This window comes from Elephas maximus, chromosome 18 (assembly GCF_024166365.1).
Source record: "Elephas maximus indicus isolate mEleMax1 chromosome 18, mEleMax1 primary haplotype, whole genome shotgun sequence".
Lineage (NCBI taxonomy): Eukaryota > Metazoa > Chordata > Mammalia > Proboscidea > Elephantidae > Elephas > Elephas maximus.
In genome coordinates this window covers 14,708,619-14,722,219 of record NC_064836.1, presented here as the reverse complement: position 1 = coordinate 14,722,219, position 13,601 = coordinate 14,708,619, and the positions used below count along the sequence as shown (strand labels likewise).

At 49.2% G+C, this 13,601-nt stretch overlaps 1 protein-coding gene across 3 annotated transcripts in view; it reads right to left on the bottom strand.

Annotated features, from left to right (window-relative positions):
• Positions 1-11,825, bottom strand: part of TMCC2 (transmembrane and coiled-coil domain family 2) — a 44,814-nt gene extending 32,989 nt beyond the window's left edge. For 2 of the 3 annotated variants that reach the window (XM_049858103.1, XM_049858105.1), the window contains exon 1: positions 11,175-11,825. In XM_049858103.1, the coding sequence (XP_049714060.1) occupies positions 11,175-11,381 (207 nt within the window). In that variant the 5' untranslated portion in view covers positions 11,382-11,825. Of the gene's footprint in view, positions 1-10,103 lie in introns of all 3 variants that reach the window. The other variant, XM_049858104.1, reaches the window with a different exon arrangement.
• Positions 11,826-13,601: the final 1,776 nt, after the last annotated feature.

The following is a 13,601-nucleotide window of genomic DNA, read 5'->3' as shown; positions in this document are numbered from 1 at the left end:
CACATTACAAATTGTCTGTCTAGCATTCTATTCCACGTCCCCACCCCTACTCCTAACCTGGCTTCTCTAGCACTGTGGCTCCTCTTCTATATCTGCTCAAGTAAAAGAATTTCTCTTCAGAAAGAATTTACCAGAGGGCCTGGAGCTACGAGGAATTTTTTCCTCCTCACCCCAGGAAATGGTGGAGGTGCTGGGAGAGGAAGAGCAGCCAACACTGTCTGCCATCTTGCCTTGGATCCCAAAATCTTTGGTCAGCTTATTTTAAAATGATACAACAGCATTTTTCAAAGTGCTTTTCAATTTATGCTACATCTAGTGTGAGTCTAGCCTAACCTTAGGAGGTAGGATGTGATAGATCATAGTATCGGTATCTCCATTTCACAGATGAAGAAACTGAGGCACAGCCCAGTTCAGTGAATGATCCAAGCCACACAGACTAACCCCTAACTTCTAGTCTAATTTACCTCCACTGGCCCACGCACGGACTCGATGGCAACCCCATGTGTGTCATATTTTTCAGTGGCTCAATAGGGTTTTCAGTGGCTGATGTTTTGGAAATGGATTACCAGGTCTTTCTTCCGAGGTGCCTCTGGGTGGACCTAAATCTCTAACATTTTGGTTAGCAATCAAGCACCTTAACTGTCTACACACCCAGGGACTCTAAGACTAAACTAGGTAGGGTACTTACATTTGCCCTAGAACAGTATCTGTCTTAGTCACCTAGTGCTTCTATAAAAGAAATACCACAAATGGATGGCTTTACCAAAGAGAAATTTATTCTCTCACAGTCTAGTAGGCTACAAGTCCAAATTCAGGACATCAGCTCCACCCAGGAGAAGGCTTTCTCTCTCTCTGTCAGCTCTGAAGGGAGGTCCTTATGGTCAATCTTCCCCGGGACTAGGAGCTTCTCTGCACAGGAACCCTGGGTCCAAATGACGTGCTCTGCTCCTGGTGCTCCTTTCTTGGTGGTATGAGGTCCCCATGTTTCTCTGCTCACTTCTCCCTTTTATATCTCAAAAGACGCTGGTTTAAAATACTATGTAATCTTGTAGATCTCACCAATATAACAGCCAGTAATCCATCTCATTACATCACAGTGATAGGATTTAAAACACACAGGGAAACCACATCAGATGACAAAATGGTAGACAATTACACAGTATTGGGAATCATGGTCTAACCAAGTTGACACATATTTTTGGGGGACACAATTCAATCCACGACAGTATCAAAAGCAGGATCAAACCAAAACAAAAATGCCTGCGTGAGTTAGGGCCCCTGAACTGTAGTCATGGATCTGCCTATACCGCATTACAGGGCTTAACCACTGTGGGTCTTCATTTCCCCCCTCCCTGTCTGTTCTGCAGGTAAAGGGAAGTCAGGGACGGTTGCTGTGCAAGCTCAGGACCTTCTTCCAAGCAGCACTGCGGAGTCTGCCAAAGTCCATGGAGGAACGCGGGCAACGAACAAAAAGAAGTCAAAGATAGGAGGAGGAAATGGAGTATGTGGCTAATTACCTCCATGAGCAACTGCCTCCTTTGCCATGAGATCAGAAGAACTGGATGGTGCCTGGCTATCACTACTGAATGTTTTGATCAAAGATTCCATAGAAGAATCCTGATTAAAAGGGGAGAAATGGAGAACAGAATTTGAAGCTCTGGAGCCATTGAGACTGGATGAACCTCCAAAATCATTGCCCTGAGATAATCTTTAAACCTTAAACCAAAAATATCCCCTGAAGTCTTCTTAAAACCATACAGTAGTTTGGCTTGCTAAGTAAAGAACGTCTGCCTTCAGCATCGTGCTGTTTTAAAGAACTATCTATATGGGATCAAACTGACAAGAGCGACTAGAAAGATTAGATAGGAAACTTAGGGGCAGCGAGTTATATTAATGGAGGGGGAACAAGTCAGAAAAGGAGGACGAGAATGATTGCACAACTTGAAGAATGCAATCAATGTTACTGAATTGTACATGTAGAAATCATTGAGTTGGTATATTTTCTGCTTTGTATATTTTCAACAACAAAAATAAAATATTAACAAAAGGAAGACAAAGAATAATGTGGGGTGGGATGCTCGAATGCAGGCGTGAGGCAGGAATAGTGGGGTGATACACTGGGGTTGGGCTCTTCTGCATGTGGGTGTCAGGGAGGAGATGGTTCTGGAGTTTTGACATAACACAGTAAGTGTTTTAAAAAAAAAGAAAAAGGAGAAGAAGAAAAAAAAAAAAGAAAACTCAGCACATACACATAACCAGCTACAAGTTTTGGAAGTGAGGAAAACCATGGTGACTAGCTTGAGGGAACTCAGCCGCCAACGCAGCAGAAAGCACCACCTGCTCTGACTAACAGGTTCCAGCTACTAAATGTCACTTGCTTTTCCACACTAACTTTCCCCAACTGCCAGAAATCATTTGGTGGCCAAACTAAGCCATACATTAGGAAAAGAGAGCCGAGCTGTTTTAGAGTTAAAGGTGGGCACAAACAGAGCTCCCATGACCTGTGAGGACAGAGCAAGAGCTGCCCCCAAACTACCCAGAGGCTAGATATTACCGAAAGGGAGAGCTTCCTGGGTTAGGTATCTATACCTGGGGACGTAAATGAGGAAGGTTTGCTGTCCTCCTGTTTCCTTTGGGTGCCATTGCCCTTTCGGGAAGAAAGGGTGGACTAGATGATTTCCGAAAGATCCTCCCTGAGAAGGCTGTGGTCTCTGAACAGTTAGGCTTTATCCATTCTCCTCTCCGGATATGGGTCCCCCAAAGGGCAAGTTTGCTTCAAATTCTACAAACACAGCTGCATGAGGTCAAAACTAAAACACTTCAGGGTACAGAGTCTTTGGTATCATCTGGTTGGAAAATGGTGGAAGGCAGCTTCTGATTACTACAGGTCCCTGTGTCGGTGACAACTCCCAGAGAAAGCTGAAAGGATACTAAAAAGTTACACTAACCTATAGCTAAGTGTCCCACCTGGCAGCTGACTACATATCCCCTCCTCCCACCTTGGCTTGAGGTTCAGCTGTGAGGGTTCAGTAGAGCGATTGGGTCATCCTGAGCCTTGAGAAGCCTAGGTCGCCAACGTTCCTCTATTTATAGGGTCTCTATGGAAACAGGGCCAGCATCAGAGCACTAATCACTGTAAAAACCCACAGAGTTCTACTCTCAGGATATAAAGTAGATTGAGGAAGTCTCTAGTTGCCCTTAAGAAGTTTTGGGTGAGGGCTTGGGGGAGGCGTGGAGCCATCACCCAAGGCTTGGCACGAAGACCAACCTCAACGATGGAGAAGAGCGAACAGCTGCACCTGTTCAGGCTTGTTTGGGGCTTCTATTGGAAATGCAGTGATGAAAGATTTTTGGAATCATTTTTACTTCCAAAGCATCACAGCTGACATTAAGAGACAGATCTCAAGTCAGGGGCAAATGATTTCCCATTCCAAATTTTATTTTAATCCTTTATTCCTTTATTGCAGGGCTTGAACTGCCCCCCTCCACCCAAACCCCTGCTGAGAATTTGCATTTTTAACAAGGTCCCAGTAAGTTACACATAAGAATCACCTGGGGACCTTGTTAAACTGTAGATTCTGATTCAGTATATGCAAGTTCTCAGCAGAGGTTCAAACCAGAATGAACCAGTTTGAAGCCCTGCTTCATGGCTTAGAGAATGCTGCCCGGAGCCGATGAAAGTTGAGCAAGGTCACCTCATCCACTGGGTATTTCAGCAGAAGCCAGTCAACGTACACCAGCACACACTGCCTCTTCAAGTCCTACTCCTTCACCGCCTCATTCCTCCAGAAAGCCCTCTGCATGACTCCTTTTGCAATGAATGGTGCGCTGCCTTGTGACACGTCTTCTAGTGCTCTCTCAAACTGTCATCCAACTTTTCGCCCACTTACGAACTGTATACTCAATGAGAAAAGATGCAACTGGAGGGCAGAAGCCACATAGTCCACACTACCCAGGGGGTCCCTGGGTGGCACAAATGGGGAAGCACTCGACTACCAGCCAAAAGTTGGTGGTTTAAACCCACCCAGAGGCACCTCAGAATAGGCCTGGTGATCGCAGCCTCAAAACCCCTATGACACAGTTCTAATCTGCACACATGTGGTCACCATGAGTCAAATTCGATTTGCTATCAACTGGCAGTTAACAACAAAAGCATTATCCAGTAGAGAACTCAGTGCAAACATAGTGATTTCTATTTTTAATCAAGTCTACAAAACCATTAAATAGGTGACTTAATCCTTAGACAACTACCTTTTCCAAAGATCGAAAATGCTCATTCAGGCGGCTTTTTTGTGTGTCTAATCCAGATCCCTCCTGCTGCAGCTTAAACCCTCGCCTGAGTCTAACATCTTGGTAACTGCCAAGAGTGAGCTGGCTTGGAATGAGATGAACACAGACCAAGGAGCCCAAATGTGTTGACTGTCTCCACAAATGACTAAGGGAAAGCAGTGGGGGCTCCTGCCCTCACACCCAGCTTTGTTTTCCAGGGTGGCCATCGCTTAGTCAACTTGGCTGGAATAAGGAAGCCTTTAGGCACGTGGGATTGAAAACACAAATCATCGTTTTTCTAACAACAATCACAAAACATACCCGCTATCTCTCAACAGCTTTGCTTCTTCTTCTAACATGGAGAGAGACTTAAGTGATTGGCTGATAAAGGTGGACTCTCTCTGGTCATAGCTTCATTCCAAAAATGCACCATTCTAGTCTATGGGGATTTCAAAAGGAAATCCCATTTCTTACAAGAGATGAGAATAAGAGATGAGTTCTGGCTTGCCTCTAAGACCACTACTAAAAAACCGCCTGAGCCTTTTCCCCAGCCCCTGATGCTCATACTTTTTTTTTTAAACTCCAACCCAAAATGTAGGTCTTATTGGAGGTTTCAATTTCTTGTTGAGGGAGAGATTCTTGTTAATGGAATTGGCAGTTAAGACACAATTAGACTCCCAGAAAGAGAGGCACATTCTGTAAATACTGAGCCTGTAAGACAGTTCCCACTAGAAGAACAACTAAGGCATCTGGGAGTTATCTAGAACCCAATGTGTGACAATAGAACAGAGAGTTCCCTTTGCCACATGCTTTCTCAACAGCGGTCACCAGTCCTCCCGAGCCCACACACGCTGCTGCTGTGAACATTACTGGAGGGCAGGGAGCAATGCTGGGCCTTGGACCCTCTGCCTTCCTCACAGAGGTGCAGAAGACAAAACAAAGGACCTCAGAATTCTTCGCCACCCTCTGCCTTCCTGACTATCCACAGGCTGCAAGAACAGCCTCCATTCTGGTCAAGCATGCACGGCACGAGACTTGCACTTACTGCCTTATTTCCCCCTTTGAGAATGCCCTTCTCCTCTGGTTTGCTGATAACGGTTGCAGTTGCAGAAGAAGGACTTGGTAAACTACTTCTGTAAACACTGCAGCCAAGAAATCCCTATGGAGCTCAGTTCTACTCTGTAACACATGGGGTCATCACCAGTCAGAATTGACTGGTTTTTGCAATGGGTTTGGCTTTTGTTTTCTTTGATATCTTGTTCTAAATCCACCTTCTCCAGAACGCCTTGTTTGATTAATTCTACACGTTTCCCATACCACCACGTGCTTGAAGACCCTGTTGTGGATTGAATTGTTTCCCCCCAAGATATATGTCAACTTGGCTAGGCCGTGATTCCTAGATTGTCCATTTCCTCATCTGATGTGATTTTCCTATGCATTGTAAATCCTACCTCTATGATGTGAATGAGGCAGGAATAAAGGCAGTTATGTTAACGAGGCAGGGCTCAATTTACAAAATTAGGTTGTGTTTTAAGTCACTCTCTTTTGAGATATAAAAGAGAGAATTGAGCAGAGAGACAGGGGGACCTTATACCACCAAGAAAGCAGTGCCAAGAGCAGAGCGCGTCCTTTGGACACAGGGTTCCTGTGCTGAGAAGCTTCTAGATCAGGGAAAGATTGATGACAAGGACCTTCCCCCAGAGCTGACAGAGAGAGAAAGAGCGCCTTCCCCTGAATTTGAACTTCTAGCCTCCTAGACAGTGAGAGAATAAATGTCTCCTTGTTAAAGCCATCCACTTGTGGTATTTCTGTTACAGCAGCGCTAGGTAACCAAGACAGCACTCTTAAGCTTCTAAGTCCATTTTGCAAGTGGCTTTCCTGCAAGGATTTCCATTTAATTTGGCTGGGAACTCCGCTGGAGGTAAAGGCAGTACGTGTGGTTAAAGAGCTGATTTCTCATTTCTTTGTTCTGAGGCTTGCCTCAATTTACCCGCTCTGAGGAAACCTACCCCAGGGGTCGAGCTCCCACCTGAGACGGCAGGAATCTTCCATCCTGAACCTAGCCCTTAAGTAGAGCTGGGAGCCTCACGTGTGGCAAGGCCACAGGTAGCCAGGCCTTTCATTCAGAGCCTCAGGGCACACACTCGAGCCTCAGGGCACACACTCACATCCCTATGAAATAGCTTGTCTTTTAACCCATTTAAAAAATGGAGAAACTGAGACCCAGAAATCTTATCAAAATCCCGTGCCTTAAAAAATGAAAGTAGAACAAACCAACAAAAAAGAGAGGGAAGAAAAAAAAAAAAAAACAGAAAACAGGGGCTTCTTGGGAATGTCAATGTTCTGTTTCTTCACCTGGGCAGCAGGTAGGTGGGTGCCTGTTTTGCTGTTGTTGTTTAAACTGTGCATATATGTTATCAGATATTATCAGAAGGCCCTTTTCAGTGGGCTCCCCACACATGCACTGACGGGACCCAGGCCATTCTGAGGGCTGATGGCCTGTGATCATCAGTAAAGGTTGTGAGCACGCAGAGAGAATCAGAGGATTCGGTTTGGAATTTGTCTCAGCTATTTGGCTTCTAATTGCTTTTCCTGCCCTTCACTCTGAGCAGGCAAGAAGACCAGTGTGTGGCGTGAACAGAAGAACATGTACTGGAATCAAATGAATCCTGTGTCAAAAGCACTTAAACCAGAAATGGAATAACGGAATTCGGAGCTCCCCATCTTTATTCAAGGAGAAAAATATTAAGAAGTTCCTGGGGAAATGAGTCACAGGTGTTTTTGTGAGGGGAAAGAGAACCTCAGTGGGAGCCCAGGGGTAGGCCTCTGGTCTGCACCCAGACCCTACCTTTCAGGAAAGGTCCAATTCCTCAGGCTGCTCGTGGGTGGAAGGGTGGCACATGGTTAAGAGCTTGGCTGCTACCAAAAGGTCAGCAGTTTGAATCCACCGGCCGCTCCTTGGGAACCCTATGGGACAGTTCTGCTCTGTCCTATAGGGTCGCTATGAGTCAGAATCGACTCCACAGCAGTGGATTTTTTGTTTTTGGTTTGGCCTTCTGGCTTCTGACACACATCAGGACAAAACCAGCTCATGCCTATGCTTAGACACTCATCCCAGACCCCAGAATTTTGATCCCATGCTGTATTTTTAACAGGAATTCACACTCCACCTCTCTTCCGTGCTTGTCCCTAAGCTCCTTCCCTCTCCCATTCTCACTGGAGCTGACTTTTTCTGGCTGGAGATTTCTGGTGCACATTGGCCAGTCAAAACTCTCTGCAGTGTCTCCTCCAAACTAGCATGAAATCTGGTAGAAGCAAAGGACTGGATATTGTTGTTAGGTGCCATCAAGTCAGTTCCAACCAGGGCTTCAAACTGGTTTTTCCCAGTTCTGTCGTGGCCAAGGAAGTGAAACTAGAACAGACTCAAATTTTTAAAATTTGGTTGAACCAGAATGGTAACTGGAATGGGAAAAACTACAGGTCAAAACCCTGCTAGAAATCTAATCTCTCTCTCAGAGAACAGGGTATAGCGTAGCAACCAAATCTCTTGCCCCTCGGATTTTGAGCAGAGTTGGAAACAGCAGTGCCTTGCTCAATGATGGCGGCTGATGGTACCACTTTGAGCGTGTTGCTCTCTACAGTCCTGCCAAGAACCCAGCCTCATGCATCAGGCTCCTGAAAGGGTTCACTACGCCTCTTCTGAGTCTCCCATTCCAGGGCTTCAACTTGCAATTTCCCCGTCGGTTATCACTCTGGATCACCCTAATTGTAAAAATTCAGGTCTGTTCTAGTTTTGCTCCATCGGCCATGACTGAACCAGTTCGAACCGGTTCAAGGTCCTGATTCCGACTCACAGGAACCCCGTATGACAGCGTGGAACTGTCCTATGGAATCTTCTAAGCTGTAATCTTTACCAGATATAATATTTAATCTTTACCAGAGCAGATTGCCAGGTCTGTCTCAAACAGAGCCCCTGGCTGGGTTCAAACTGCCAACCTTTGGTTAGGAGCTGAGCACTTAACCATTGTGTCACCAGGGCTCCTTAAGGACTAGATAATGACCACAAATTAACCAACAAATGAACACACGTAGTTAAGCAGAAATCTAAGCCACAAGTGGCTGGGGGTGGGACTCTGACTGCTGGGTTCCACCATACGTGTGTCTGCTGAGATCTCCCCAGAAGGTCATATCAGGTGTGTGGAGGAGCTGAGAGGGCCCCCAAAGTATCTGCATGAACCTCCTGGGGGGCAAGCCCCGTTTTCAGGTTATTTTCTAGTCATGGTTTTAGAACTGCTCCTTTAAGATCGCTCTTTATTTTTTCTTTTCATTGTTCCTCCTACCCCCTCATCACAGGTCCCAGGCCACCAGAGCAGAAGTTACTATGCAGGGCAAGACGAAGGCCATGGAAGGGAGACCACAGGAGTCCCTGGAACCTCTGTCTGCCACTAGTTAGGGCATCGTCCAGACCTCTTTGGGAAAGACCCAAATTCTCTCCTCCATGGGGGTGCTTCAGATAAAACCTCTTATTTTCTCCCCCTTCCTCAAAGATGATTTCCTCCAGTGCACTTAATCCATCACAATGCCTGGTGCTGTCATGAGAAAACAGAAGTGGGGACTAAGGGACCAAAAGTTACCAGTTTCCAAAGTTTAAAATGAAAACAAAAGCAAGCTGGAACTGCTGAGCTCCTTGGCCAAACACAGGTGTTGGGTGGGGGGTATGAAAACTCAAACTTGCCCCTCGCTGGTACCACTATCAAATCAAAAACCAGTTTCTACCCAGTTCCAGAGCCAACGATGGAGTTTTTCCATCACTGGAAAACTACGCCTGAGAAACATGTTGGGATACATTCCAATATCCCTAGTCCCTTTCCCAGAAAAGCAGCTCAGAAAAGTTGAGTGATTTGCCTGAAATCACACAGCAAATCAGACTGCGTGCGATGGCCTCAAGTTCATGTTTGCTTCTCAAGTCCCTGTCCTGTAAACATGTTGTGATGAAGTGGACAGAGATAACCAGGAAGAGGCCCTGCTTGTTTTCCTTGCTCCCACTGAGCAGGCAGTAGCTGTTTTCTTCTCCTTGCTATCAGTCTGAGCCCAAATTGCTGCGATCCACCTCATGGTATAGGGGGGGCTCCTTTTCTCACATCTGATATCAGTTCTGGCTCAGGGACGTTCGGCAGCTAATGTCAAGTGCACAGTTGCTGTTCCGTCTCCCCCAATCAGAATGAGGGCATCATCATAAAGAGGGACAGAGATAACTAGAGGAGAATGGAGATGAGCAAGCTTCTTAAGGCAGCTTTATCTACAGAGATAAGAGCAGTGTAGCCCCCACCCCACGACAGCTCAGGGGGGAAAGGAATGAAGCAGAAGTCTCCACTGCTGGCCTGGAATCTCTGAGCTGGAGTGGGGGTGGTGGAGAAGGGGGAGTTTCCAAGGCTGCCTTTTGTGGATTCAGGGAGAGGGTCCCATCTGGTCAAGGAGTCAACTGGACCGGACCAGAATGAGACTGAAGTCTGCCCACAACAGTGTCAAGGGGACTCCCTTCCCTTCACCCTCTCACTTAAAACAGAAACTGCACCTCCTGACCACACAGAGTGGGCTCCTTGGGCCTGGCTAAAGGCAAAGCTTCCCATGCAGAGCTCATCCAACAGAGCTCATCTTTTAGACATACAGTGAGCCCCAAACCTCTGGAAAGGACAGCAGGAGAATCAAAGGTCAGATTCCAGTAACTGCCACAATTTTTTGAAAGTGCACAAAACAAAGAGCTAGCTGTCCCCCCTTCTCATCCCTCCCCAAGCACACAGACAGGTAGCATTCACAGGTAAGAGCATACTTACCTGCGCCCCAGTGGCTTCCTGACTCTGAGCCGCTCAAGCCAAACGAGGAAGGTCATTGGCTTATTCTGGCGATCTCCTTAGTGGCTGCTGCCATAGGATACAGGCTTTATTCAACGTAACCTAGTCCTTTTTGGTAGTCCTTTCTGCTCCCCTAGCCCTGGCCCTGCACCCCCTCCAGAGAAAATCTCCCTGAGGCATCAATCTCCAAGGAATCGAAGTTCCTTCCTGGGGCTGACATCTCTCTCAGCCCCGCGGTGAGCCGGCTTGAGAAGCCTGCACTCCCTGCTGCCGCTCCAGCAAAGGTGCGTTATTTATGCTGGCTGCTATTTCAACTGATATAGGTGTATATTCCCAGCTCGCCAAAGGTCTCAGCAACCTCAGGAGGGAAAATAAACGACTCTTAGCTGCCTGCAAAGGTACTTCCAGACCCCGGTTCTAGCTGCTGGCTCAGCCTGTGTGCTACTTGAACCGAGGCCCCAAACCAGCCCAAGCTCCACTCGCACCACCTGTCAGTTCTCCACCCTGGGGGTTGGTTCGCAGGCAGGCAGCGATCTCCAAGCACTAGCTGGACCTCTGGCTCCACCTAACGGCAAGAAATCCACACCCCCCTTTCACAGACGGACAAACTGAGCTCCAGGAAGGCCTTCCAAGATTCCAAACGGAGGAAACTAATCCAGCAAAGGAAACTAACGGTCGCCTGCTCTGCCTCCCACGCTGTTAATTTTCTTCCCGTCTTCCTCCAAGGAGGGAAAGCGAATGTCAACTTTTTAGTTAGCATCTTGGATTTCCCCAGCCCCTTGTCTACGACTAGCACTTCTCACACATTGTTCAAATAATTTCCTCGAATGGGTGAGTTACTAGAGCGTCTTCTGAATAGCGGGAACGAACGCACAGCCCTGAAATGTAGCTGAAAGAGAAATGGCACCTGACGTCCAGCCCCGGGCTCCAGCCGAGTCTAGGAGCACCGGTTCATCCTCTCTGACCTCTGCCTCGCTCCCCCGTCACTCTCAGCCTGTGAGAGGCCTTCTGCGTGGCGAGGGCCGGGCTTGCCAGGGGAGGGTCTGCGCTCACCTTTAAATCGGGAGGCTTGCTTCGGTGTCCCGGGTTGGGCGCCGCGGCCCCAGGTGCCTCCGAAGTTGGCCCGCCAGCAGAGTTGGCACCCGTGCCCTCCCCAGGGCGGAGGTCCGCGCCCGGCAGGTGGCAAGGGGCGTCTTCCTGCCCAGCTCCATCCTCCTCGCCTTGCTGCTGCTGCAGCTCGTCCGACTTGCACCTCTTCATGGTGTCTGCGGGTCGGCAAGGGGAATCTGTCCTTCCAGCGCACGGTCTTGGGGGAGACCGCACCCCCTCTTACACTCCGGAATGAGGCTGGGGGTTTAAATTATTAACAAGGAGGGGAGTCGGCGGATCATCATTTCTTAAGTGAAAAGCATAAAAATAAAGGAGGGCGAGGGAGGGACGAGGCAGGGGAGCCTTGGTTACAGCCCGGGATAGTTGACGACGACCTGGGGAGCCGAAGGCAGGTCACCGTCGCGGCTGGGCAGCAGGGCTCCTCGGGCAGCCAAGGCGGGGCGAGGAGGACGGCAGCCCCCGGCCCTCAAACTTTCTGCCTCGGGGCTCGGGTAGGGCGGAGGGGAGCTGGGCGGCCCAGCGCATCCCTCCAGGCTGGCCCGGCCGCTGGGCGAGGCAGGGCACGGGGCAGCCAGCTGGGCAGCGCCCGGTCGGCCGCCCTGGGCGCCGACTGCAGCCCCCGGCCCTGCCGCGCGGCCCCCGCCCCTCATGGGCCGGCCACGGAGCCGGCGGCGCGCCCGGCCCCCTCCCCGCCCTCTCGCCGCGCAGCTGCTGCAAAGCCGCCGCCGCCGCCGCCGCCACCGCCGCCGCCGGAGCCCGGCTGCGAGCGCGCAACCTACCGCGCCCGCCCGCCCGTCTGCCTCCGCCCGAGAGGGGAAGGCGAGGCAAGGGGGAGTGACAGCGCCAACCAGCCAATGGGAAGCGCCGAGGGCTGAAGGGGAGTCGCTCCGCGGCGTTTTCAGGGTTGGTTGCGCTGTGCGCGCCCCCGGAGAGGGCCGGAGGGCGATGCTGCCGCGGTTAGGCGTTGCGGAGAGCTGGCAGCCGAGCAGGGGCTGGGGTAGCGGGCGGTGGGAGCTGCGGCTTTAGCAGATGCGTGAGGGACCCTCCCATGAAGGCTTTTCCCCACTGACTCGTTTTATTAAGCTGAGAGGGGGCACAATGGGGGTGTTTGTCATCACTGCTTTTTTGCTCTAACTTTGCACTTTATACAGCCCTTCCATGGGGGAGACGCCGATCTCCTCCGGGATGCTAAAAACCCAAACCCAGTGCCGTCGAGTGGATTCCGATTAGTCGGAGTCAAACCTAAGCCTACATTCCGAACAGCAAATGCAAACGGGGGGATGTTCGTCTGCCCCATTGCACCGCCCCCCTCCCCCCCCCCCCGCTTTAAGTACCTATCTCGAGTGACTCCTTACTTAGCTCAATGCCTAGAAATGGGAAAGTGTTTGTTTAATTTTTATAAGCAATAATGTACGTGAGAGTACCTTGCAAACTGTGAAGCACCATTTAAATAACAAGGGGCTGTTAATGGCGGAGGTCGATACACAGGGGAGAGCAGGAAAGGAATGCTCTTTTCACATAAACCTCGGCCAAACTGCACTGAGTAATCTTGAGGCAGAAGAGAACAAAATGCTGGGGTTTCCAAGATACGAAGCCTAGGAATAATAGCAACCCTACTTGAGTGCCTACTGTATGCCTACCTTGGATAAGGTGGGTTTGCCCATCCAGCGGTTTTAGACTAGTGGTTCTCAAAGAGCGGCCCCAGGGCCAGCAGCATGCCCATCACCTGGAAACTTGATAGAAATACGCATTCTTGGCCTCCACTCAGATCTACTGAATCAAAAGTAGTGGGCCCAGAAATCTGTGTCTGAACAAGTCCTTCAGGTAAATCTGATGCATGCCCAAATTTGCGAAAAATTGATCTAGACTGTGGGGAAGGGGCCACTCTGTTTATGAATCAGAGAGATGCTCTCTAAAGGATTTTACAGTTTACCAATCTCTTTCACACTCATCATGCCATTCTAGCCTCACTTCAGTCCTGCTAGTCTGTGAGTTGCTGGCTCTGCTCTGTCTTCTTCCCATTCCAACCACTCCTTTTCATGTGTATTCTGAAAGAGACTAAGTTGTTAAGAATTTACTTCAGTAAAGCAGCCACTTTCTAAACTAGGCAGCTCCAGCTTTAGAAGACAGGAATTTAGGATGGGGTGGGAATGTAGAACCACCCCCCCACAATGCTACAAGCCCATTTTTGATGGTGAGGGAGAGCCAGAATACCAACGAAGACACTGGCAAGTCTAGACGGAATCTGTGGGGGCGGATTCCCCTGGAGCCAGGTGTCAGGCAGAGGAGTATAGTGCCCCCTGTCTGACTTGCCCCAGAAATGTATAAATGTGCACAGGCTGCACAGACCCTGGGCAAGTCTTGAGCAGC